Raw genomic sequence first — 20,849 nt, forward strand, 5'->3', positions numbered from 1 at the left:
AAATGTGGTTCTCTGTAGCTCATAATCAGATAAGCAAGTAGTTGTGGTTTTTTTTTGTTTTGTGTTTTGTTTTTTTTTTGTTTTTTTTTTTTTAAAAGTCCCTAATGTTAAGAAGCTCAACTTCTGGTAGAATTTTGTCATGATTATTTTCCAAAAGCAGAATCTGTGTTTTGTCAGACTTGCAGCTTTACTTGTTAATACTAGTCCTCAATATCAGACTTGCAGAGTGATTTGGGTCTTGAGATCTGTGGGGTGTTTTTTTTTTTGTTTGTTTGTTTGGGGTTTTTGCTTTTTCTTTTTATGGTGTGCCTGAATGTGTTGCTTTGTGTGGTTTGTGTGCAAGGAGTGGTTTTCTGTTTGCCTTTTTTTTTTTTTTTTTTTTAAATAAATTCTAGTACAACTGAGTAAATTAAAAAAGCCCTTTCTGGTCATGGAGTGAAAATCTCATTGTGAGATAAATCAAAGCTTGCTAGAAAAGTCCATTTTAACAAAAACGTGTATTTTCTTATTGTTAGAGGGGTAATACCTGAAAAGATATTTCCAGTTGGCAGTTTCCATCGTTTGTATTCTGATTATGTGTGAAATTAGGGGGGAAGAGGGAGTATTACTTAAGTACTGCTACTATCAGACTTCCATTATTGTTTTTCTTTGCAGTGGATGATTTTCGGACTGTTTCTCTGAAGTTGCTGCAGACTCACTTTAAGAAAGGTTTAGAGGAAGGTAAAGTGAGCAGGGTGGAATTCCTTCCAGTTCACTGGCACAGTTCTCTGCATGGAGATGCAACAGGTGTAGACAGGTGAGTGTGTTGCTTAATGTTGAAAACTTCATATAAGCTGTTATTTAAGAGGTTTTGGAAAGTGGAGGAAAAGAGCAGTTCGTATGCTCTGTAGACTAGATGAGTAAATGTGTGACTGGGTTACAAAAGAGAGTTGCTAATTTCATTTAATGAGCATTTTGATAAGGAGCATTGGGAAAGCTGGCAAGGCATGAGGAATATTTTCTCTTGTTTGTTTTCACACACACTTTTCAGGAAAGTGGCCAGTGCATGATACATAATGGTGAGTGTGTAGAGGTGGTGATGGTAAGTATGAGGTGGTGAACATGGAGATGTTTTGTCCAGTAACAGGTTGTATAATTTAGAATGGAGAGTTTTTTGTTCTTTCCCTTCCTGCAGTCTGAGTTTGACCCTGGGAGGTGTCGGGATCCTGTTTCTGAGGAAGGCATCAAGCCCTCTGTGCAGTCCTAGAGGAGCTCCTGAATTCTGTTAGGCTACCCACTCCTACCCAAATATAGGTACTTTGCTTCAAAAGAAAAAAGTCCTTGGCTCAACTGCCTAACAGGATTCAGGATTCTATGTTTCTAATTTTATATGCGGGTTCTTTTTCTCTTCCACTTCAATCTGCTCACAAAACTTCTCTGTAACTGTGTGAGAGCAGTGTTGGAATAGAAAAGAGATTATTTCAGGCATCCCTTCAGCCTGGAGAGAAAAAAGGGAGCTGTATCTTTCTCGAATATGTACAATCAGTAGGTAGCACTAATGTATGAATATACAAGGCCAGAAGTCTGTGTTTTTTAAAAAAATGTTTTTAGAGACACTTTCTGTAGAATTTACATTGCAGTTCTGAGTGAAGTGACATTACCTGTCGCTTCAAAAGTTAACGAAGTCCTTATCTGTGTTTCTTAAAAGGCATTCAACACTTTTAATGGTTTTGTGTTACCAGGAACATAAAGAAAATCACTCTGCCGAGCATCGGGCGCCTGCGGCACTTCACCAACGAAACGCTGCTCGACATCCTGTTCTACAACAGCCCCACCTACTGCCAGACCATCGTGGACAAAGTCGGCCTGGAAATGAACCGGCTGTACGCGCTTTTCATGAGCCGCAACCCCGACTTCAAAGGAGGAGTCTCTGTGGCTGGGCACAGCTTAGGTGACTGGCTTAGGGCTGTTTGGGATAAACCAGTTCCTTCGTTAAGCATACAGCTCAAATTAGCTGTTAGTTGACTAACAAACACCTCCCAGGAGCTGAGTTTATCAGGCTTTGAGAGAAAATTAGTACTTCGTGCATGAGTACATTCTCCCCCTCTGTCGTTTCCTTCTTGAAGACTTAGTATCTAATTTGCATTTAAAAGCTGACAGCTTATCTGGTGTCTTGTTAGGTGGGTGATTTCTGTGTCTCAGAACCCCCACTTAGTTAAATTACACTCGTTTTTTGGAAGATAGAATAAGTGTTATAATGACATATTGACATGCTGGTTTGGGCTGCAACTTTTCCTCCAGCTTGGCAAGCAGTCTCAGGTGTTTAAGGAAAGATAATTTAATCATGGCAACTACATAAAGCATGAATGGAGGTGGGGGGGGAAAAGGGCTTGCTTTTAGCTGAGAGTAATTATGTTCAAATTAATAGGTGGGTATTTTATTTTAATTCAGCCGTGTTTTTTGACCAATCTGTTTGATGTTATTGCATATAAATCTTCCTTGAGATTTAGGGACAGGAATACCTGGCATTTTTCCCAAGTCAACTTTAATTCCTGTTTCCAGGTTCCTTAATTCTCTTTGACATATTATCTAACCAGAAGGACTTGGCTTCATCAGTGAATTCTGGGCCCTTCTCTGCTGTTAATGGGACTGTAAAGGATGTGGCTGTTCATGATAAACAGGTAATTTGCTACTAGTCTTTCCAACCCAATAGACCTGATATTTCCAGCAATTTTTTTCTTAATTTTTCAGAATTTATAGCTGAAACATGGTTGTGGGTTCTGATAGTACATTTGAACCTGTTCATGGAATTTGTTCATGACAGTTTTGTAAATACTGTCAGTTCTCAGGAAAAACTGTTTGCATCTTGCTCAAGTTCCAAGTGGGCTGGTAATAGGATTTGATTATGAACATCAGCTTTGACCCTTGTGAACATGTAACTTGGTCTTAACTGTATCTAACTGGTGGGGGAGGTGTGTAAGAGGGAAAGAATCTGTCTGTGCTCAGGGTGGAAATGGTGACCAGTTGTTTGGTGAATAAAAGGAAGTATTTTTAAGTGTCAGAAAGCTCAACAAAACTTTTGTCTCTCTTAGTAGTCTTTAAATATTTATTTTGCTGGTCTCTTATAAGAGGAGAATTTGTGTCCCTCTTCACTAAAAGTGGATGTATATTTACAGAGCTTGCATGCTAATGTTTTTAAGAGAAAGGAATTCCACTTGGTTTGGCTTGCTGCACGTCGATTTTTCACTATTAGAGGATGTGATTCTGGTTCTGTGCTGTTTTTAAAGATGACTGAAGATACCAGTTCCTTGGGCTCCTCAATTGCCACATCTGGTGATGACCTTTGTGAGCCTGAGATGGAGGAGGATGTTCCCACTTTGCAGAAGACTCTGGAGATGCTGAGTTTGTCGGAATATGTGAGCACGTTTGAGAAGGAGCGGATGGACATGGAGTCTCTGGTACAACAGTGCTCACTTGGCTTCTGGGGACTGCCCAGGGGATGGGGTTTATATCTGGGGTTTGTTGTTGTTTTGTTCTGGTTTTCCTTCGAGTTTAGTGACCATGAGACATGAGAGCAGTTGCAAAGATAAGATAATCATGCATGACTTGAAGCCTAAGTGTTAGGTGACTCTTGTCCTTTTTTCTAGGTGTGGTACGTCCCCCCCAGTTTTGTTAAAGCACTTTGTTTCATGTCTTCTTAAGTTTTTATATTTTCTATAGCTTTATAAAATTAGCAAATTCATAAGTCATTGCCAGTAAGAAATTACATGTGTTACTAGAAAAGTTATGAAGTGTGCTTTGGTTGTGTGTGTTTGCTGTTTCTTTAGCTCATGTGTACAGTTGATGACCTGAAGGAAATGGGGATACCTCTTGGACCAAGAAAGAAAATAGCTAATTTTGTGAAAGACAGAGCAGCCAAGCAGGTAAATACATTTTCCAGGAATGAAATAAAACATGATCGGGCAAATGTAACCGACTTCCTTGCTGTGGAGTAGCTTCTATTCTTGAACACTCTTCTTAACATCCTGGATATATTAAAGAAATTTTGACGACTGTGAAATAAACTTTTGTTTTGCCCTAACTTTGAAACTTTTCTCAAAAGGAACAGAAGAAAGCAATAGCAGAAAAGAAAGCAGTGCTGGCTGCCACACTCCAAACTCAGGAAGACACCCAGAAAGCAAAAGAGTCAGTTCCTTCTGTCTCCTCTCCAGAGGCTGGTCAGCACTCAAAGAGGAAACTCCCAGTTGGTGCATCCGTGTCTTCTGTGAACATTGACTACGAGTATTTTGAAGTAGGAACTGGCCAGGTGAGACTACATCCATTTAAATGATTTGGACAATCCTGTCCTTTTTTGTTTTTCTGTTTGTGTGGTTTTTTTTTTTTAAATATTTATGACTTTGGGCTACCTCCCTTGGTTGTTATACAAATATGATGTTTACATAGAACCTCACCCTTTGGTGGGAAGGGGGGGGCTGGGAGGATGGGTTAGATTGCTGAAAAGCAAAACTTATTATAGCAAGGTTGTCACTACAGTTGATTTTTAATTCCAGCAGTGAGTGAGCTGTAAACCCAGTTCTGTTCCAGAAGCAGAACTGTGTGAATGACAGAAGATTGAGTGACATCAGATTAAATGCCTCTGTGGCTTCACAGTTAACATGGTTGCCTAAATTGATCCATTTATGCTGTTATATTTAAGGTTTACCTCAAACTAAACTTAAAAACTTCCTTGTTTAAATATTTTTTTACTTTTTTTTTTCCTTAAAAACCCACTTTAATATCATGGTATCAATATGCACTAGTACTATGATATTATTATGGAAAAGGGCAATGCAGCTGAAGCTTCCTGGAAGTGCTGTGAGCATGTTGATTTAATACAGAACTTGCTTTTTCCTTCCTGGCTAAGCATGATATGACTTAGCTGGCAGTTCTGAGAGATTCTGTGTCTGATTTCTGTCTGCCAGGTTTCTGTGGTTTACAGTGCATTGGACTTTGAACCGGATATTTTCTTTGCTCTGGGTTCTCCCATTGGTGTGTTCCTGACTGTGAGGGGTGTGGAGAAGATTGATGAAAACTACAGGCTTCCTACCTGCAAGGGATTCTTCAATATCTATCACCCAGTGAGTAAGCAGAGCTTTTGAGATCTCATTTTAGCTGATGCTGGTGACAAGAAGTGTAGAATATGAAGTTTTAACTTCTGAGCATTACACCTCTTATTCCTTTACATACAGTTCCCAAAACACAAAAACCCCTATGACCCATCTGAAATATTTATTCCACATATTTGTAATCTTTACTGCAAAAGTGAAGTAGGTCTGGCTATAGGTTCCATACCTATAGGGTTGGTTTGAAAATATTTGCCTTGTTTCTTTTCAGAGCTAAGGAACTTTTTTTTCCCCATTAATTTCAAGCCACTCTTGTAGATTTTTGTGCAGTGTTTGTGTTTTTACAATCAGTACTTTTGTCCTGTGTCATCTTGTTTGACAGTTCAACAGCGACATGTTGAATAGAGATCATCAGAGTGCAAGAAAATCTTGCTGTTGTGTTTCCTCATTAGAATCTCTGTCTGTAGAACAGGACTGAAGTAGTTAATGAATCTGCTTAATCTTATGATTAAACTAAACTGTCATGAACTAAGTTTCTGTAAATTCAGATAGTACAGAATTAAAAAATGGGTTTCTATTAATCATAACTAGGGATTTTTTGTCACTGAAATGTGATAATTAGAATGATTTCTAAGATAACTAAATGTCAATGTGTTGTTTCTCAACAGCTTGATCCAGTAGCTTACAGGTTAGAACCAATGATCATTGAAGACATGGATTTAAAACCAGTTCTCATTCCACATCATAAAGGCAGAAAAAGACTTCATCTGGGTAAAAAGAAAACTTATTTCATGTGGATCTCATTTTTCTTATTGCCTCATTTGATGCATTAGAGTTTTATAAAATTTTAAGAGACTAATGAACGTTCCTGGATATCTGACACCCTGTTTCTCCTGAACATCAGACGTGATTCCACCCAGTCCCATAAGTTGGGCATTCACAATTTGATTCAGAAGTAATAATCATAATTCCTCCAGATTTGAGCTTCTCATTACCCAAGTTCCATTTAAAAATTGCTGCACATTTCTTGTTCACCTTCATTTCTAAGATGCTGTCAAACAGACACTAAATTTATTGGTTTCTCTTACCTTGCCCCTACTGACCCCCGTGATGTGTTTAACCAGTGTCTGTTCAGGATTGCAAACCTGGAGGAAAAGGTGTTTCTGCAGCCATTGGGCAGGGAGTGGATTTTGTTGCTCACAGATACCCATCAGACCAGGGTGCTCTGGTTAAATTTTGCACACCTAATAAGGAAAGTCAGTTTTGCTGTTCAGTTGACAAGATTTCTGCTGTACAAGTTCACAGAGCCCTCCCTAAACATCTTCAGGCACTCAGGTGGAGCAGCTCTGCACCATCTGTACCATTAGACTCACTTTAGAGTGAGTCTGCTTTCCTAGACTAGACAAGACACTTGTTCAGGAATGTTCTAGTTTACAACTCTCCAGAAGTCTGTATAGCAAAGGAGAAAAATAGGGTCTGTTGCTTTTTACTCCTTTTTTTTTTTTTTCTTAGATGTAGGTGAATGTTCCATGAATAGTCACGAGCCTTGCTCTAACAGATCCATGGGGTCAAAACCAGTTATTGTAAAGAACTCTCCTTCATCCAGCATTTCCCACCAGTGTGAATGTCAGATTGTTACTGGGGACACAATTACTGAGCTGTAGCAGAATTACAGGCTGAGGGAGTGTTTCTCCAAATTCACTACCACTGCAAGAGACAGTGGCAGCTCTTCTGGTCTCTTCTGCTGTGCTGGAGTTTGAAATTAGTCTCTCTCTACCTTTCCTTTAGTGTAGGGTGTGAGGAGTGATTGTGGGGGGTGGTGCAGCTATTTATGTCATTTGTGTGCACCCTTCTGCATTTGGACACTGTTGAACTGTTTCCTGTGCTAGTAGGTTTTAACTCATTAACCCATTCAGTGAGAAATCATTTGTGTATTAATTGCATTTCCCTTAATCTTTTTGAATGGAATAGAGAAGCAGGAAACATGACACAGCAGGCCTGTTTCTCCTGGGAATTGAGATATTTGTTAAACAGAGTTTCATCACTCTGCTTTTAGGTTGTAATTTTAAATCCTTCTGTATTGAGATTTTTTTGTTGTTTTTTGTTTTTTAGAGCTGAAAGACTCTCTGTCTCGTATGGGCTCTGATCTGAAACAGGGCTTTATCAGCTCTTTGAAGAGTGCATGGCAGACCCTTAATGAATTTGCCCGTGCCCACACATCTTCAACTCAGCTGCAAGCAGAGCTGGAGAAAGTAGCCAACCAAATTAAAGAGGAAGAAGAAAAACAAGTAGTAGAAGGTATGTGGACACATTACTGTTTTACCTCTAACTTGTTGAGCTCAAATTAATTGAAGCTTGAGTATCCCAGTGACTGTTTGCTATTGATTTTCCTGACCCTGTTAAAGAGACCTCTCTGCTAAGCACCAAGTTCCCACCAGAGCTGCTCTGTCACTCCCCCCCTCAGCTGGAAGGGGGAGAGAAAATCCAGTGAAAGGTTTGTGGGTTGAGATCAGAATAAGGAGACAATAACACTCAGCTGTTATTGTCATGGGCAGAACACACTCAACTTGAGAAAACTGCTTTAATTTGCACACTCTTTCAACTTTCTGTTAGAATGGCAGGTTTCTAAATCAGGTTTCTAAATCAGGTGTGTTTTCTTTCAGGGCAAATCAGTATGAATAAATCTTTCCGTGATTTATTCTCAAGTAGTTTTCTACTGAGTTTTTTGGGAGGAGCTTAGAAGCATTTAGGTGTGTTCTCTAACAGAATAAAAATAAGTTTAACTCGGGTGTAAATAGTACCCTTAATAATAGCAAGGGCAGGATTGCCAGTTGTGAATTACCTGTCTGTGTTTGGCAGTGCTGGCTTTGTCTATTCTTAGAAAGACAAGTCACTCCTCTTAGTGTGAATTGAGGATAGTGATTGACACTGTGCAGGAGAGATGTAAAAATATGTCATCTCAGGTTATTCACTCACAGAATGACTGGATCTGTGTATGTATAAAACAGTGGGGTTTGTTCTGAAAATTGCTCAGCTACTACTTTTCATGAGGCCTTTTTCAAACAAACTGTTTAAACTGTTATGAAAGAAATAAGCCTATAATTCCAGTCACCTTTCTGAATTGTGCAGTTCTGGCCAGTTCTGGTTGTTGTTATTGTCTTATCTCAATCTCTTGGACATTTTAGCAGGGGAATTGGGTGATATTTCTTGATTATAGTCAAGCAGGCTGTGCTTGGAAATAGTTTAAACCTTAAACTCTTATCATTTTAGCTGAGAAGATCACTGAAAGTCCGGAGCCTCCAAAAGATGAAGATTCCTCAGTGAAGGTTGGAATGCTGAATGGAGGCCGTCGGATTGATTATGTGCTCCAAGAGAAGCCAATAGAAAGCTTCAATGAATACCTCTTTGCTTTGCAGAGTCATTTGTGCTACTGGTAAGAGGAAATACTTGTGATTCTGTAAATATTGCTTAAGGTAACCAGTATATATGAATGTCCAGGAATGGCAGGCTCATCTGATTTCAGAATTGTGTGTGAGTGCAGGGTGAACAAATCTATCATCGTGTTTGTACTCAAGACCATTGCATGCTGTTCTCTTGACCTTTGACACTCAAAACACACATTTTTAGCTACTATCATTTTCAAAACAAGGAGAGCTCTGTAAGCATTTTGACAACTGTAATTTTTCAAATCAAACTGTTCATGAAGGAACTGTATTAGACTACAATATATAATAAAACTTAATTGCCATTTCATGTTGAAATGACATTGCTGGATGCTCTGCTATCAAATATTAACAAAAAAAGAAGAAGATAAAGGCACAGTGGAACTTCCTGTAAATTTGGATGGTTATGATTGACCACTTTTATGCAGTGGTTGCTTGTACACAGAAAGAAAAATTTATAGAACAAGAAGCAGAGTTTGGTGTCATCATGTGGTCAGAGCTGTAGTGCAAATTGCTTCCCTGGATTTGGATTTATTTTTTTTAAGGGGCTTAAATATCTCAAACAGAGAAAGATATCATTCCACTTATACAAATGGTGCAACTCCTGACCTGTTGCATTAGCCCTGATGAGTTGCTCTCTTTTTTGGTGTGCCATTGCACACGTTTTCTTACTGTCATAAAATCAGGTGCACATGAAAATCCCCAAGGTGTGGAATGGCAGAGCACAGCACCAGCACACCTATGTGTGGAATAGTCAGCCTTGGAGGTCAGCTGTGAGCTGTGCAGAGCAGTGCTGGGGAGGGAGGAGTGACTGCTCTCTTCTTTTGAGTTCAGCAGGTGCTGGACAAATAGTGCTCTACCTTCTTTTTGAAGGGTTGATTTTCACCAGCTGATAATTTTAGAAGCAGGCGTTTTCTCCAGAAAATGTGGCATTGAAGCGTTTCCTGAAGGATCTTTATATTAAAGCCAATATCACTCACCCTCAAAGCTCAGGAGCTGCCCGGGAAGGGATTCTGGAGGCTGCTGTGAGCGCTGAGCTCTGTCCCGATGACCCAGTGGTGGCAGTGCCGTTCCACACGCTGGCTTAAAGGCTGGAGAATTCTTTTCCACGGGGTGGCAGTCGCTCACTGCCAGCTCTTTAAAAACTTGCTACACTTAGCTGGGTTTTGTCATTCAATTAGGGGAGATAAGCACGGGGAATAATGACCCAAATGAGGGAGCTCTTTTTTGGGGAATGGTGAGAAAAGCCTTAAATGAAATGCTGTGCCTGTTAAGAGAGAGCAGAGCTCCTGTGCTTGATTGTGGAAAATATTTGTAGTCCCTTAACTTGCATGTTTAACTCGGTACTGATGTTCTGTAAATTATGTTCCTCACATTTGGAAGATCACAGTCCTGAGCACCTTAATCTCCTTTGATGTCTTCCTCTGTCACTTATTTTAAAAAGCACAGGAAGCTGCCCTCATCTAACAACTCCCACAGCTTTGAAACTTTGTTAAAATTTAGGTGTTTAACTTTTTTATTTTTTACAGTGCTCATTACATTTTTATGTTGATGGTGTGTATATGTGTTTAAATAGCATTTTACAGATGAATCAGAAAATTCAGTCTATTCGTGTCAAATTTAAATTAAGATAGCCTGAAGGTTTGATTTTTGAAAATAAGAGGCAAAACAGCCACTTGGGAACATGGCACTTGAATTATATTAAACTTTAAATTATTTGAGAACTATCTTACATTTTAATGGCAAGGAAGGGAGGAAGAAAGTCTGGACAAGTAGAATGTATTCTTTTTAGAGAGCTGAGATAGCATGAAATGACTTCAAGAATTAGAGCATTGACCATATTGAGCTAACTTTTTATTTTTTTTTCATTCTTCCTAGGGGTTCTGAAGACACTGCCTTGCTGTTCCTCAAAGAGATATACAGGACTATGAATATCAATCCTGAGCAGCCACAGCATTGATGTCTAGAAACAGGAATTTGTAAGTTTGCTCCAGTATAACTTATGTACTCATATCAAATTCAGCTGCAGCTTAGATGTCTTTACTTTCCCTTTTTCCTCTGAAGTTTAAATTACAAGGCAGGCAGCCATAAAATGTCATTTTGATTGCAAAAACAATTTCTAGACTTGAATGCAGGGGATGTCTTCGAGTTCTTTCCCTCTTCATTCCCAAAAGATATCTGATGTTGGTAGTTTTGGTCTGGGATAATAACCATCAGTACTAACATGACCAAAGCATGATTTCTCTTTATCATGCTTCTCCCTCAGTTCATTTGTTCAGTGAATGTTCAAAACCAGGAAAACTTGGAGAAATTGGATCTGTTGAAACTTCATTTACAGTGCAGCAAATTAAAGAACACCAACAGTGTTTCCACTTCTTTAATGTCCATATTGTTGACCAGTGGGGCACGTGTATGACAGCAAAAAAGCTGCTTGTCTCCCAGGAAAGTGTTAAACACTGATATTGATAAATTACTCAAGTATTTTTATTTTATTATCTTTGTATAGATTAAGGATCTCAGTAGAACAAGGGAAATGACACAGCATGGAAGTTGGTTCACTTTGAAAAGAAATTAAATACACAATATGATTGAGTATGTAAGATTGAAATATTCTTGCAGGTATTTTTATTTTAAGATATGTGTTTCCTAACCGAGGATCTGTATTGTACCAGTTTGGATCACTAGATGTTGTGGAAAAGAATATACTCTCTTTTGAGAGGCAAGGAGGAAATAATGTGCACCTTGCCTTTTTGGAAGGCAAGGAATCATACAAAAAGAGAGTTTCTGATGTATTTCTCCATTTTCAGAAGAACTGATAATGCCAAGCTACATAAATACCCAGCATGAAGAGAAATACTTGACATTTCAGAGGACTATTTGAGGCATCTTTCACTGCTACCATACAGTTTTAGTAGTCTTTTGTAACAGAATGCTTCTGATGGTCAGTTGATAGCATCTTTTTTTAAAATGAAATGTCAGGGCTGATCAAATGCATTTTTTAAAGCACAGGCAAGTGAAGGAAAAGGCCCCATTTGGCTGCACTGTGCCAGTGGTGTGTCAGCTCTCACACTGGCTTAGGCAGTGTCTCAAGGCAGAATTGCAAAATTTTTTCTCTCCTTCTCTTTCTTTATGACCACTTTGGTTGAAATCATATGGAGCTTATTGTGAAGGAAAGGCCTTTGAGTCTCGTTGCAGGAGGGGAAGGGAACGTGGTGATTTATCTCTACAAAGCTGAAAGGATTTTGTTGCTCAGCTTCAGCAGGCTCTGGCATAATTGTGTTTTATCACTGAGAACTGCACAGCTGGAGGAGGGTTTAGCAGGATGTCACACAACAAAGCCCAGCCAGGGAAGTCTGTAATTCCGTTAGGAATTGCTCAGAAGGCCCCTCAGCACTTGGTTGACTGAGCAGTGTTTGAGGCTGGGATTCAGAGAGCAGAGGCTTAAGTGGGAGGGCAGTAGGGCCCACTGGAGGCACTAAATGACAAGGGGTGTCCTGGGAATGCTGCACACTGGGAGACCGGGATCTTTTCCACAGGAGAAGAAGTGTCTTTCCATGCACTGTGTAACATATTATCACATAAATCTGGAAGTACTCAAGTGGAAAATTCTCCCCCAGTGTTAGTCAGGTAGAGTTGGCATTTGTTTTTTTCTCTGTTCTTTTAAGACTTCCAAATGTGAAGGTAATGGATTATCCAGCAGTGCCTATGACAGCACCATCCATTTCCCTACACAGGAGCAGATTATCTGAAGAAACAGCCCCTCTATTTGTGGGCTGCTCAAGGGGAAGAGTAAATGCCAGAGGAGCTCTGGGCTCCCTCATCATATTTTCATATTAATTGATTGGAATGCTGAGACCTGACCACTTCCCTGCCTTTATGTGCAGAGCTGCCTCTTGCTGTCCAGTTTGATTTCCTGGCTGCTGGTGCAGATCCCTTTAACTTCTTGGGGACTGTGGCAATTTTGGAGCAGATAAAAAATGAGCAGAGGCAGGCTAAGGGAGGAGCTGGGTGTTTGGTTTTGTCTCTGATTGTTTTGTTTCTGAGACAGGGATGGAGTTGGCCCTTTCTGGGGGTTGTTACCTTCTGAGTTTGACTTTTATTTTGTATCAGTGACTTGATTTAGCTCTTCTAGATCATCCTGGAGCTGGTCTTTGTGAAACAGTAATACAGTGTTTCATGTAAACAGTGTATTAAAGCTTGGATGTGTAAATTATCTCTATTTAGAGTAGGATAGTTTATTACCATAAGTTAAAGAATCTAATAGCCAATTAAAATGCACAGTGAATGACATCCTATTAGCAGCTGTTGTGAGCTTTTTCTGTTTGTAATTGTAATTGCCAATTTGTGTCCACAGAAAGTATATTTCAGAGGCTTATTACATTAAAAATTTGATTAAAAACGTGTATGGATTTTTAGATCTTTTTGAGTCCTCTTGAAATGGAATGTTGGCATGTTTAATTTTATTAGTACTGCTGCAGGAATAGAAAACTTGATATATTTCATATTTCCAATATGTTCATGTTCTGTTTTCTCTGCACAGCCACACCTGTTGCTCCCACAGACCTGGTGAAAAACTCTTTGGAAAACATCTGGTATTTTCATACTTACACATGGCAGGATAAGCATCAGACTTCTTTTTTTCTGCCAGTGCAGAACTTGCTCAGATTCTACCTTCTTGTGTCACTTCAAGCAAACTTAAATTCCGAGGTGATCAGGACTGTCCATCAGGAGGTGGATGGAATGACACAGTTTTGATCCTAAATCAGTTTAATTGTACAGTTGCCAAGTATAAGGTGATCAGTGAAGAAGTTTATTTTGGCATGCAAATCATTACTTCTCCTTCAGCTCTCCTGTCTCAGCTGGCTGTCAGACATGCTCTGCCTACCAAGGCAGCTTGTCCTCATTGAAAAGGACTTGGTGGAACAGCAATAATCTGTTTTTCTTGACATGTTCGTTCGTCCACCTTCAAATTATAAAATGTGAACTGTAGTTATAACCATATTTAATACAGATCACACAATCCAGTTCATATTTACTAACAATTAGCAACCAGAATAATTTTCTTACTATTGTAAGTGTGATGGAGATTATTTTATAAAGACCTTTTTAAGCCTCTGTTAAGAGTTTTACTGTTGCTTTTTTTTTTAATAAGTAAAAATGAACTTTTGACTTTGAAAATGTTCAAGTTTGTTACGACTAGTTCAGTGTTCACATATCCTGAAATGAAGAACAATTTAAAATAACATTTTGATCTGGTAATTGCAGAATTAGAGACTGTTCTGAGTTAATTAAGGCAATTTTAGTGAAACCAGACTGCAGTTGGGAGAATTAAAATACTTACCTTGATCTTGCAGTCCCACATCTCAAGACAGTCAATGTAAATAGGATCCTGAAGCTTAGGGGTGCTGGATAATAATCTGGATCCAGACCTGCAATCCAGGCTCCATTTTTTGTACCAAAGTTGAAATGAATTGGGTGGTGTGAAATCCTTGGAATTCATGTCTCGGAATACTGAGCTGCTGTACCTTTCCTTGGGCTCCAAGTTACATACACATTGTGGCTTTTCTTAATATTGGTGATTTAACCTTACTACTGACTCTTTGCCTCTGTTATTGCAGTAAATGAATTCTGAAATGCAGTGTGTTTATTTTTTTTTCCTTGATATATGTAAAATACACATTATTGTGTATATAATTGGATGGCTATAATTAAAAGTACCTTACTTCCAGTGGAGTTTACAACAAGGTTTTCTATTTCTTCACAGAAAATAGGTTGGAAGAGACCTCTGGAGAGGTTGCTTAGTCCAAGTTCCCTGCTCAGGGCAGGAGGGCTCAGGGCCTTGTTCAAGGCTGGAGATCCTTTGCTTCTCTGGGCCCTATTTTAAAGTTTGCTTTGGTTGCAATTTTTTTTTGTAATATAGAGTTAAATTTCCCAGGTGGAGCTTGTATCTGTTGCCTCTTGTCCTTTCTCTTTGCATCTTCAAGAGTCAAGTCTCTGTCTTCCCTTGTGCTCTCCTGATTTTCCTGTTTGGCTTCTCCAGCCCAAGCACTTTCCATGGCATCTCTTGCCTGCCATGCACTGTGACCCTGTGGGCATCTTGGACTTGCTTCAGTTTATCAAAGTTCAACTTCTTCTGGGAAGCAAGTTTGCCAAAGGAAGCTTTTTATCCAAAATATCAAATATATTCATAAAATTAACCTCTGAAGATAAAGTTTAAGTTTTACAATCTGTTTCGTTAGTTAGAATACAAAATATATATATATGTATGTATGTAAACAACAAAAACTCCACAACCACTGGCCTTATTTTCCTCTGAAGTATCATAAAGTGGAAGGTTATACACTTGTATTTATCAACCTTGTGCAACACTGAATAACCTGAGTCTCCTTAAACAGCATTTTTTAAGGAGCTGCTGGGCTGTGAAGGATCCCCTGGGAGGGAACAGCAACACCAAGGAACAGTAACATTTTATGAGGTGTCAGAAGTGCTGTTGCTTGGTGCGCAGGAGGGTGTTGCAGGTGAATGAGGACCATCTGGAGTGGAGGGGTTGTTTTGGGAGTATAGCATAAAAATCAGTTCTGGTTATGCAAACAAAAAATTGCCTGCAGCTACAGTAACTAATCAGTGTTACATCTTAAAAGCATGGGGAAGTTCAGACATAAAGGAAGGAAAAATTACGGTGTAACCTGTAATTATATAAAACACAAGAAAAATAAATGGAATTTATAGAGTGATTTTATATCTGTTATAGATTAATATATTAGTTCCTCAGCAGAAATCATCCCAGCGTGCTGCAGTAAAGTATTAGGCAGGCCATATACAGCACAGCTTCCAATATATGCTGCCCTAGGCTTGCTCGCTTTTTATTTATTTTTGTAGGTACTGTGAGGCACAGTTAAGCAGATAATGCTAATTAAACTTTAATTGGTCAATCCATAAACAAAAATTAAAAGTTTTCCCTGTCATATTTTCATCTGTGCTGAAGTGATCGTAAACGTTTAAAAAAAGCAAAGCTCTGCAGTGCTGAAACCATCCCTGGGACAGATCACACCCAGCACAGTGCAAAGACAACATGCTGCCAGTTGCTCACAGAATTGTGTGAGTAATTCTTGGTGCAAGGGAGGACATTAATCACACCTGTGTTGCTCTGTAACTTTCCTAAAGACATTTTCTCTGCCTTCCTGCTCCTGAACACCTGCAGTGATGGTTGGGAACGGGGTTGTCCTTACAGGCTACAGCTGCTGTAGGAGGACCTCCACCCACAGAAACAGCTCAGCTGGGGCCCTGATGAGCTGCTCTGATGCCACCTTTGTCCTGGGGCTGGTGCTCTGGTCCCTTCATTTCAGCAGCAGAGGTTGGCTGAGCTACTTAGATCAGTATTTCCTACAATTAACACATTCCTGCCAAGTGTTCTTTGGAGGATCCTCTGAGCAAGGTGCCTTCTCCCTGCGCTGCTCTGGCACAGCCCGACTTCCACTTCTGAAATGGGAGAGAGTCTCTGTGCCCTCATATGTGTCTGAAGACATTTATGAAGATCTGAAGACTTCTGACAACGTAAGGTGCTTTGTTTGGTGAAAGTGTCAGGAAGCAAGTGGCTTTACACTCCTTCTGTGAGGAGAGGGGACTCCTCCCAAGGAGTGACACTTGTGTGAGGTGTCTCACTCCTGTGGGGGTCCTGCTGTGTGCAATGGTGTGGAATGCTCCCATGTAAGCAGGTATGTAACATTGTGTTCATCTTGTTTTGTATCTACAAATCTGGTAAAGTGCAAATTTTTTGAAAAGAAGTTCATTGAAGGATGAAAGTTCTCAGACTGTCTTCTTTTCCATAAGCACTTAATCCTCAGGGCATTACAAGAGAGAACATGTGCAGGAACCAAAGGTTGCTGGTGCAGTCCCCAAAGCCACAGAAGTAGTGAAGGGCACAAAGTACACTGTGTAGGATAAATTGGAAATGGAAAAACAACCCAGGAAAATGAAAAACTAATCACTTTGCAGTGAAGGGTCCCAACTCTCTGGGTGCTCCTTTCATGTGCTGATTCAGACCCTGGTACAGCCCAGTTTTGCACTGAGGCCTCGTGTGGAAAATTAATCTTCAGGTGGAAATTTTTATGAATGAATTCCAAGGAAATAATCAGAGCCTCCCTAAGAAATCCAGCACCTTCCCAAAAGATTGCTGTTTGGATGAAATGAAATCTTTCATTGAAAACTTTTTTCTTTTGGAAAACTTTCTACCCCCTGCTCCTCTCCTGCTGTTCCAGGAGCCATTGCTTCCATCAGTAGGACTGTTTCCTCTGGGAACACCTCCTCACACATCTGTTTATAGAAGTAGCACACTCAAATAATTTCTCCTTGTGCTGGGAGATGCCTGGCATAACACAGAAAATTCCCAGTAACTGTGCTAGAGCTGTCCTGGTCCTGTCCCAAAGAATGTTATATTAATATTTATAACTTTGGTCTGCAATAGGACAAACGTGTTACAAACTCTGTCTAAAATGCTATTTCCATAATAATATTCTCTCTGATTTCTTTTTGCAGGTGATTTTTTTTTTCTTGGGATGAATAGTAAGATCTGGGATTTCATTTTTCCTAAAACATGCTCAGTTGGTGCCAGTGCCAGGGTGCTCCTTGGTGGAGACTGGATGTTCAAATATAAGAGGAGGGGGTGGTGGAGAAGCAGCCCTTTGCAGAGCTGCATTTCTCTGGCCAAGCTGAGTATTACTGGACTATTATTTTTAATCATCCCTTTGAATTAGGATGTGTTAGAATAAGAAGAATTCTTGTTTAAAAATAGGAAATATCATTTCATGTGCCCGTTCTCATTTCCTGGTGTTTAACTGAAATGGTGAAAATCGTTGGCAGCTGCCTTGATTTAATAGGAGCGGTTTGTTGTACAAAACCATAAACTTGGCTTTAGATTTCTACCTGATTTTCATAACTGTAAATCAGGATTAACTTTCCAAAGGCTGATGGAACCACTCCAGTGTAAATACAGTTACAAACAGGCTTGCTGGGACTCAATTCTCCAACCTGTCGAGGTCCTGACTGGCAGCACAACCATCACCCAGCACTCCCATCATCTGCACTTTTAGGGTTTATTCCTAACTCTAAAACAACCTGTGGACAGAAAAGCACAAACTGCTGTGCCCTTTGTGGCAGAACCCAAAGTCCTAAGGATTTGCCTCATTTCTGCAGAGGAAATGTTTAGTGACCTGAGCAGAGGTGCCCAGGGTTTGCTCACAGTGCTCAGCTGAGCTGTTTGGAAGGTACAAGGACTTCGTAGAATGCACTCTCCTGGAGGTGAAATGCAGCTCTCCAACATGCACCAGGAATGGTGCTTTCAGCTCAAAGGCTCTTAAAATGTGGGACTCTCCAGGCTTCCTTTACATATGGAGGCTGTAAAAGAAACACCTTTTATATAGCATTAAAATAGCTTCAGATCCGTATGAATTCAGGCGATCAAAAGTGAAGTGTGTCTATTTAAGAGATGGCAATAGAGGACAAAGGCCTAAGGGGAGAAGAAACCAAACAGTTGACCCTGTGTCTCACTTTCTGCCAAAAAAGTGTTCAAATAACTTTTAAGGTAATCTTGTTAAAATGGCCCCATGGATACACCTGAAGCAATGTTTATGCCTGAGTCTACTCTGAGTGCATGAGTAGGGGAAGAGTTTATTCACAAACTAGAAGTAACTCGAGTGTAGTCTGAAGTCAAGTTTTCCTAAGCCAAGGCTTGTTATTATAGGTGTTGTGAAACATTCAGTTATTCATCTGTTTGTAGCCGAGAGGATTCAGGGTGTTCTCTGCGTTGCAGGATGTTCAGATATGATTGTCCTTTCCCCAGTTTTTCTGTCTGCACAAAGGACTAAGAAAGTACAGCTCTGAATATCTAAATAATGAGCTCCAGCAGCCTCCAGGGAGGGTCTGAAGTGGTGTGGGAGGGAGCAATGGAAGGGATCCGAGGGAGGGACAGAGCTCAGGTTTCTGCCAATACAAAGTAGCCACCGCAGGGAAAGAGGAGCTCAGCTATTCATGACAAATCCTTGCTGTCTATTTTTTTTCCCCTTGGCTTCTCAGTGGAAGCTACACATGGAGAAAATACTGACAGTGCTGCTGAGTGAAAAACAGGAGCTGGAGCTGGGGAGTAGAAACAAATCACCTCCAAAACTCTTTCATGAAGGTGGCAGCATTTCTGCAAAGTATCTTGGCTAAACGATTTGTTGAAAGATCATTTTTTTAATTTTTGCAGAGATGAGCTCTGTTAATAAATAAGATTGGTTTTGCTTAGCAGGCCACCCTCTTTGTACAAATATATGTGGTTTTGGCCACTGGGAGCTCCTTCACTGATGGGACTGTGTTAGAGGTTTGTTGACTGAGGTGTAGTGACAGCTCATCTTGAATGATCTGTGAAATCCTGTCAGGAGATAACACACTTAGAAAACAGTGGTGTCTGACAATAGTATAAAAAGAGCTACTAACAAAAACTACAAACTGAACTGAGTGACCACAGGACTAACAGTTAGGTATAAATGCATATGTACATATTACATGTGTATGCAACAAGGCATCTGTTTGACAAGTCCTGGTTTTGAGGGCAGGAGAGGCATCTCTCCCAAAACATTGATGCTTGATTTGCAAAGAGGCCAAAAACCTCTTTGCCCTGGAATCCATGTAACCTTTGGAGCAGGAACTGCCCAAGCAGGAGCTGCAATAAACTGAGTTTGGCTCTCAAGTCCTCCTGAGCTCAACTACCTGTGCAAAACTGCTCTGGGCACCCAGGTGTTTTATTACTCACAAGCTGGAAGATGAAATAATGAAGTGCCAAATACATGTGCAGTCTGTGGGCTGCTTCTTTACTTTGATAATAGATCCCAAATGTAACCTTTTCTCCAAGAGGAATTATACAGGTTATAAACCCTGTGAAGTACACTGAACTGAGATACTCTTGAGTTATTTTAACATGTCCCCAAAATATTTTTAATATGACCTTGATGTGGTGCCTTTCTTTTAAATGGCATTAAGTTCAAAATTCCAGCTGCAGCAGACCACTGACACAGCAGGATCCAAGGCAGGGGAGAAATGCATCTGTGCTGTGTTCAAAAGGCTGCTTTTACTGTGACTGAACTTATTAATTAATCCTCCAAGCACTCAGATGGTGTTTTGACACATTTTAAGTAGAAACATCACCCTTGTGAGCCTCTTTCCTTGCTTTGACCACTCAGCTGCCTGCTTGGTTGTGTCTGTGAGGCCACTTGGTGACCTGGGCTTGGGTTAAAAGTAGTCCAGAAGAAATAATTTATCTGGTGCAGTTCCTGGTTCTGCTGAACCAAACAACTCAGAGGAGACAGCTTGGGCCAGCAACACTCCTGAAAGGAAATGCTTGCCAAGCTGCTCCTTGGGAGCTTTACCTGGCAACAACTGCCAGTCCCAAATCCCTGGGTAAAGTTGTCCACACGTTGCAATATATTCCTTTTATCCTTCCGTATTTATCCAAACAACCCCCATTTGTTAGTGTGCATCTGACACTGGAAAAACATAGGAAATGCATTGACAGTCTGGGAATAGCACTTGGAGCCATCACTGAACACTCCTTAGGAGCAAATAATCACCCCTTGGACCTTCCCAGCTTTTTTATTCCAAATGTGTACTTTAAATGCTGAGCCCTGAGAGGGAAGATTTAACTCTCCTATTAGGCCAATGAAGACACTTAGAAAAATTATCTTTGCATTATCACCTTATCAGCTGGAGTTTCTGGCACATCTCCAGTCTCATGTTTTTATGTTACTGATATACATAAATTGTGGGTAGTTAGTTAGATAATAATGTCTGCTACCTTTGGAGATACATAAAGATCTATTCGGAGGGAAATAAAAAAAAAAAGGAAGAAAAGGTAAAGTTGGAGAAGGATAAGCCACAGGTTAGGGTTACATTTTGCTACTCAAAAAATCTCCACTGGAATCCTTGAATCACCACAGACACGAGGCTTTATTACATTGTGCAATACAAATGATAAAAGAAATTCAGGTCTAGGAGTCCTCCTGTTTTACAGCCTGTGCTAAGAAACATTCAGGAGAGAACAGACTGTGTGATAACACTAAGGTGATAAGTGTGAACATTCTAGAGGCCTTTTTTTATTATTTTAGGTAAAAGCATGTAACAGAGTTATTACGTGTAACAACAGCTGCTCAGGTATCTGGCCAGTGTCTGTGCTGGCTGTCCTGCTTACCAAATATCTTTTGCATTCTTCACTCTGACCTGCTTGTTATAACGTATAAAAGGGGTTTTTGTGCACTGAAGTCCATGGGAGGTTTTAGCCAGGCAATATCCTGTT

General features: G+C 40.0%; 1 protein-coding gene across 1 annotated transcript in view; it reads left to right on the forward strand.

Annotated features, from left to right (window-relative positions):
- Window positions 1-14,262, forward strand: part of LOC114001369 (SEC23 interacting protein) — a 23,423-nt gene extending 9,161 nt beyond the window's left edge. Inside the window, exons 8-19 of the mRNA XM_039387186.1 lie at window positions 655-796; window positions 1,722-1,930; window positions 2,542-2,660; window positions 3,267-3,437; window positions 3,807-3,902; window positions 4,082-4,285; window positions 4,941-5,096; window positions 5,750-5,852; window positions 7,194-7,379; window positions 8,352-8,514; window positions 10,403-10,503; window positions 13,065-14,262. Of these exons, the coding sequence (XP_039243120.1) occupies window positions 655-796; window positions 1,722-1,930; window positions 2,542-2,660; window positions 3,267-3,437; window positions 3,807-3,902; window positions 4,082-4,285; window positions 4,941-5,096; window positions 5,750-5,852; window positions 7,194-7,379; window positions 8,352-8,514; window positions 10,403-10,484 (1,631 nt within the window). The 3' untranslated portion in view covers window positions 10,485-10,503; window positions 13,065-14,262. The remainder of the gene's footprint in view (window positions 1-654; window positions 797-1,721; window positions 1,931-2,541; window positions 2,661-3,266; window positions 3,438-3,806; window positions 3,903-4,081; window positions 4,286-4,940; window positions 5,097-5,749; window positions 5,853-7,193; window positions 7,380-8,351; window positions 8,515-10,402; window positions 10,504-13,064) is intronic.
- Window positions 14,263-20,849: the final 6,587 nt, after the last annotated feature.

This window comes from Pipra filicauda, unplaced genomic scaffold, assembly GCF_003945595.2.
Source record: "Pipra filicauda isolate LSUMZ 115617 unplaced genomic scaffold, ASM394559v2 scaffold53_size3534045_pilon, whole genome shotgun sequence".
Classification (NCBI taxonomy): domain Eukaryota; kingdom Metazoa; phylum Chordata; class Aves; order Passeriformes; family Pipridae; genus Pipra; species Pipra filicauda.